The sequence below is a fragment of the Microtus ochrogaster genome, chromosome 21 (genome assembly GCF_000317375.1).
Source record: "Microtus ochrogaster isolate Prairie Vole_2 chromosome 21, MicOch1.0, whole genome shotgun sequence".
In the NCBI taxonomy this organism is placed as follows: Eukaryota; Metazoa; Chordata; class Mammalia; order Rodentia; family Cricetidae; genus Microtus; species Microtus ochrogaster.
This window is the reverse complement of record NC_022022.1, coordinates 4,655,217-4,661,565: the sequence shown is the minus strand read 5'-3', so window position 1 is coordinate 4,661,565 and position 6,349 is coordinate 4,655,217. Positions and strand designations below refer to the sequence as shown.

Genomic DNA, 6,349 nt, shown 5'->3' with positions numbered 1-6,349 from the left:
TAGATAGATAGATAGATAGATAGATAGATAGATAGATAGATAGATAGATAGATAGATAGATAGATAGATAGATAGATAGATAAAAAACCTTGGCTGCTGGATTCGGTTCCTGTTCCCTGCTTGTGTACAGGACTGCTGATCTGTGAGTCTACCCCTACATAATACTCCACTCTGAGTTAGTGTACGACTTTACTACACTCGACAACAGGAGTGAGTGCCTGTAGAGGCAATCCAGAGTATCAGGTCCCTGGAGCGGTCTGATGCAAGTGCTGGGATCTGAACGTGGTCCTCTGAAAGAGCAGCAGGTGCTCACGGTGGCTAAACCATCTCTTCCGCCTCCCACTTCTCACTGGCCTGTAAAGAAGCTATTCTCTCACCACTGTCGGTCTTCCGTGACTGTGCAGCGGTGGGAAAACTTTTAGGACAATGCAATCCGGGGAGAAGGCTGTAGTTCATGGGAAGAGGTTTTGCCTAGTATGCAGGAGGCCCTGGGATCAGTCCCCAAGAACTGCACAAATAGGGCGTGATAGTGCGATGCCAATAATCCCTGCACTTCCGAGATGGAGGCAGAAGGATCAGCAGTTCAACATGATTGTCCCTAACTCCGTAGTTTGAGGACAGGCTGGGATACATGAAATACTTTCTTAAAAAAAAAAAAAAGGTGGAGGGTGGGCTGGGAAGACCTCTTCCAGAGGTCCTGAGCTCAATTCCCAGCAACCACATGAAGGCTCACAACCTTCTATCTGGGCACTCCACATATGTGCCGCACACACATACAAGCTAACAAAACACCCATACACAGTTTAAAATAAAGGAATGGCAGGAAGTTGGAGTGCAGTCGTCGAAGACAGATTAACGCAAAGGTTAGGCGCTGGGAGTCTGACACAGTAAAAAGGGCACAATGGTAACGGCTCAAGTTTGAGATGGGTTTAAGATTTTACAGGCTGAAAGAAAGTGCTGAAGAGGATCTTCCTTGGTCTCAGGAGCCTCGGGTGCTTGTCGGAGGATTTGCCCAGAGTTGGCAGCTAAACCACTTGACTTCGGGCAGAGACAATAAAATCTTTACTAGCAGCACACACTTGGACTTGCCGCTCTTACCTGGAAACTCCCAAAACAGCTTCCCCCAGGCAGAGTGACGTAACACACGTAGGGAGGGCTGTTGGAGGGGACCATCTCATACACCACCAGAGCCCCGTTCTTCAAGTCGGCACCCCGGGACTGCTTCATCTGCCAGAATTCCTGAAGAGCTTCCACCACATTCACTGCAAGAGAAGAAGCACCGGGGCTGGAGTGATGGCTCAGAGGTTAAGAGCATTGCCTGTTCTTCCAAAGGTCCTGAGTTCAATTCCCAGCAACCACATGGTGGCTCACAACCTGGTGCTCTCTTCTGGCCTGCAGGCATACAGACAGAATATTGTATACATAATAAATAAATATTAAAAAAAAAGAGAGAAGAAGCACCTATGGTGCCAAGTGCAGCTGGACTTGGGGGGTGGGGTGGGGGCTGCACCAAGTCTCTTGCTCCCGGTCAGCGCTTAAAAACACTTAAATTAAGGCAAAGTTCGAAGCCAACGTGGTCTACAAGAACTAGTTTCAGGACAGAAACCCTGTCTCGAAAAAACCAAAGCAAAAACAAAACAAAACAAGACAAAAAAAAAAAAAACAAAGTCTGGCCTCCCAGTTCTCCAGCTTCTAGCTTCTTAAACCTTCTCAAAAGGTTGTGACTTTATATGGGGTCAGGTAAATAAGTAAAAGGCTTCCGAATGTGCTGTCACCAAAAATTAATTCAAAATCAGATGTGACATGAAGCCAAGGTGTCTCTGACTGAAGCTCAGGTTGGAGACTCGTGCATGTCATGAACTACAGTGTCTCTAACACAAAGTTTTCGGATCTTATGGGAACATAATAGTTTAACTAGGGAAAACAAAGACTTAAGATTTTCCCACCATTCCCCAGCAAGGAATTATAAAATTAGTATATTTTGGATCATACTGAGTTACAATGTTTAATTTAGAGCACTAAGGTTTTAGATTTATTTATTTTCTTTTATGTGGGTGTTTTTGCTTGAATGTACGCCTGAGCATATGTTCGAGGTACCCATGGGGGTCAGAAGAGTACATCAGGTCCCCTGGAGTTGGAACTTTGGATGGTTGAAAGCCCCCATGTGTGCTGAGACCCAAGTCCAGACCTGCTGCGCCATTTCTTCAGTCTCTTAGTTTTTGAGATAGAGTCTTGCTTTGTAATCCAAGCCGGCCCAGAGTCTGAGAGATTTCAGTTTTGGGCTCCTAAATTACGGAATTACAGGCATAGCCAATCTAGCCCACAGCGTTCTTAAAGCTTTAGGCCTTCAAGGAAATAAGACACTAAACTTATGCTTCAAGTGAACAAACCCATGATCAGTTTCTTTTTATCCTAGAACATGCAAGAGATTCACTGGAGAAGTAGGCAAAGGAAGGGACAGCCTCCAGAGCACAGGGAGGTCTGACGTGTGGAAGAAAGAGGCTTAGTCAGGTTTGAGAAGCTCAGGCTGCAATGTAGTTCCAAAAATGGTTTGGCCAAGTCAAGAATTCTTTATGTCAAAGAAATTCCATATCTCACCCCATGTGCCTACATGAACATCCCTGCTGTGCTCTGTCATCGATTGGGAGAGCCACAGGAGTCTTGGCCTGTGTGCAATCGTGGTGATGGACAGAAGCTGTGAGCCAGTTCTGCTTCTGAAGAGGGATCTGACCCAGCCATTTTCATTAAACAAAGCTTAGTCTTTGAGGGGGGGGAAGAATAGCGCACAACCTTGGCCAACAAGATGACCAAAACCAAGTGGCCAATAAGTCAGCTCTTACCCGCTTTGCAAACTAAAACAGAGAGCCCACGGGCAGCCAGCTTGGAATGTAGCATAAGGCCTTTTGTCATATCCTATCTGTCACTGACTTGAGAGAATGTTCATTCCACCAAAAGACTACATGAAAAGAAAAGGCTCTCTCTCTCCCTCCCGTCCTGGAGCTTGGCGAGGCTCTGCAAGTCGCTCCTGCCCAGAGAGCTCCCTCCACTAGCTTTTTTTCTTTCCATTGCACTCCTTTTCAGTCCGACACAAGTGACAGCTCCCCTATCGTGCAAACAACAGGGAAAATAGTGGACTGAAAGAAGGGGGAGGCCACCATGGGGAAGCGCCTCTTCAGAAGCTGATGTCTGCCCCATGTCTAGTTAAACTAACCACTGTCCTACGGTACACGGTTAGTTTTTTAATGATTATTCAAGCAAATGGGGAGCTAATTCCATAATACTGAGTGGGAAATGAGACACATCTTTTTGTTTGTTTGTTTTAGTTGTGTTCTACATTTGAAGATGCTCTTAGGGTGATGGTGTGAGTGGGGGAAGCTGGAGCCAGAGTAGCTCAGCTAGGCTTCAGGAAGTGCGAACAGCTTACCCCAGGGCTCAAAGCCGGTTAGAACCCAGCATGAATCTACATAGCTTAAGGCCAAAGTTCCTTCCAGCTTGGGAAACCTAAATCAAGATCCAACCGTGTTTGAGCTTCACAGGGGCTCAAGTTCCCTGAAACTCACATGAGATTCTAGGTGTGTACGCTTTGTGTATGTTTGGACCTGTGTGAGCGAGGGACCCATAGGTTTGGTTTTTGTTTTGCTGTTGTTATTGTAGTTGGTTGGTTGGTTGTTTTGTTTTTTCCAGACGTTTCTCTGTGTGTAGTAGCCCTGGTGGTCTCAAACTCAAGAGATCCACCTGCCTCTGTTTCCTGAGCGCTGGGACTAAAGGCGTGTGCTACTATTGCACGGCAAGTTTGTTCTTGTTTTGTTTTTTTAAATCAGATTTTCAATGAGGAATCATAGACTAATGGCTTCTATAAGATATCTGAAGATGTGCTCAACAGGATATATATTTGACAGATGCAATGCTTTGTGGAAGTTAGTGACAGATGCTGGGTTGAGCTAAAGCCCAAAGCGGTGAAGAATGTCTAAGTCCTTATACTGTGGTGGGCAGACACAAAGGGGATGCTTAAGGTTTTACCTGTAGGAAATAAAACAATAGATGACTGTCTAAATGAAATGTTAGTAGCTAGGCGGTGGTGGCATGCCTTTAATCCCAGCACTCAGGAGGCAGAAGCAGATGGATCTCTGTGAGTTCGAGGCCAGCATGGTCTACAGAGTGAGTTCGAGGACAGGCTCCAAAGCTACAGAGAAACCCTGTCTCAAAAAACCAAAAATAAATGAATGAATGAATGAATGAATGAATGGAAGGAAGAAGGAAGAAACGAAGGCAGGCAGGCAGGCTAGTGACAAATCCTATCCACAGGGATAAGACACTAAAATAACACATGGGGTAGACTTGTACCTCAGTTGTTAGGAATATATGCTTAGCACTCTTGAAGCTTTGGTGCACGTTCCAGCTTCAATCTCTCCTTCCCTTAGCTCCCCAAGGACACCATGAAACTACAGAATATTTGAAATCATAAGAATAAAAAGAGGGGCTGGGAAGATAGCTCAGGAGTTATGGGCACTTGCTGAGCAATCAAGAGAACTGAAATCAGATCCCAGAACCCACAGAACAAGCCAGGTGTCTTCCAAATACCTGTAGCCTCAGCTCTGATGGATCCAATTCCACCTGTGGCCTCCTCATGAGTTGAGGTATGCACACACCTGCACATAGACCAGACAGACAGACAGACACACACACACACACACCCCTCATAAACTAGATCTAAAACAGGGAATAAACCCAGGGACCGAGGATGTGGTGCAGAAGTAGCGTGCTGGCCCACCATGCACAGAGCTCCAGCTCTGGGTTTAATTCCCAAGCGCTGTGGAGGATGAGGGGAGTAACACAGGAACAGCAGTAATACAAGAATAATTAAGGGCCAGGGGAGGCAGCACACATCTCTAATCCCAGCTCTGAGAAGGCTGAGCCCAAAGGATTCCAAGTTTGAGGTCAGCCAGGATTACTTGAGAGCCTTCCTCACCAAACAAAACAAACAAGCAAAACTCCTAAAAAACACAGAGGTTAAAAAAAAAAAAGATTAGCTTTTTTTTTGGGGGGGGGGAGGGACACATCATGGCTGCCCTCCGGCCTCTGGTGAAGCCTAAGATTGTCAAAAAGAGGACCAAGAAGTCCATCCAGCACCCGTCAGACCGATTTGTTAGATTAATCGAAACTGGCGGAAACCCAGAGGTACTGATTGACAGCAGGGTGCGGAGAAGAGCCAAGGTCCAGATCTTGATGCCCAACATTGGTATGGGAGCAACAAGAAAACCAAGCATATGCTGCCTAGTGGCTTCCAGAAGTTTCTGGTCCACAGCATCAAGGAACAGGAGGTGCTGCTGATTTGCACAAGTCTTACTGTGCTGAGATTGCTCACAGTGTTTCCTCCTAGAATCGAAAACCATCCTGGAAAGAGCAGAGCAGCCGGCCATCAGAGTCACCAGCCCCAACGCCAGGCAGCGCAGCGAAGAGAATGAGTAGATGGCTTGCGTGCATGTTTTATCTGTGTTTAAATAAAACCACAAAAACTGCAACAAAAAAAGAATAAAGACAATATTGTGGTAAGGATGAAGGAGTTAAAAGATAATGAACAGGCAATGGCATTGCAAGGTCAGAAGTTTTCCCTGTTCATACACGTTTGTAAGAATATGCTGCAGAGGTTCATCGAAAATATTATGTAAAGTAGGAAAGCTGCTTAACAATATTTTATCTATGATTCCCTTTTCTTTTTAGAAGACCATACCTAACCTATAGTGCACAGAAGTTCTGTAAAGACAGCATTGTGAGGTAGCAGTGACTTTAGTAAGGACATAGTATGACAGAGACATAGTAAAGCCAAATAGTGCATCCCACCAAGATGTGTTTAATCCCTGGAATCTGTGGATATCACCTCACATGAAAAAGGCTTTGCCGGAGTGTTTAAGGAATCTGACTCATGGAAATCATCCTAGATTATACAGGTGGCGCGGGGAGGCAGAGGCAAGTGGATCACTATGAGTTCAAGGCCTGATCTGCATTATGACTTCCAGGCTGGCTAGAGCTACACAGGTAAGATCCAGTCTCAAAAAACAAAAAGAAACAGCAACAAAACTGTTAGGGGTGCTCAGGATTGACAAAGCACAGAAGAGGAGAAGGCACAGAGGTATGCAAAGCCATGTGGTCATGATCAGGGCTCAGGAATGTCACTGCCACCAGAAGCTGGAGAAGGCAAGAGACACTAGACTTTCTGGCAGCATCTTGCTAACATCCATTAGTTTTTTGTTTTTTTGTTTTTTTTGGTTTTTCGAGACAGGGTTTCTCTGTGGTTTTGGAGCCTGTCCTGGAACTAGCTCTTGTAGACCAGGCTGGTCTCGAACTCACA

The 6,349-nt window shown here is 45.6% G+C and overlaps 1 protein-coding gene and 1 pseudogene across 1 annotated transcript in view; one reads left to right on the top strand and one right to left on the bottom strand.

Moving 5' to 3' along the window:
- The window catches only part of Lix1l (limb and CNS expressed 1 like), a 20,048-nt gene that overhangs the window by 9,065 nt on the left and 4,634 nt on the right, over nt 1-6,349 (bottom strand). The window contains exon 2 of the mRNA XM_026784101.1: nt 1,099-1,262. Within this exon, the coding sequence (XP_026639902.1) occupies nt 1,099-1,262 (164 nt within the window). The remainder of the gene's footprint in view (nt 1-1,098; nt 1,263-6,349) is intronic.
- On the top strand, nt 5,062-5,469 carry LOC101991009 (annotated as a pseudogene).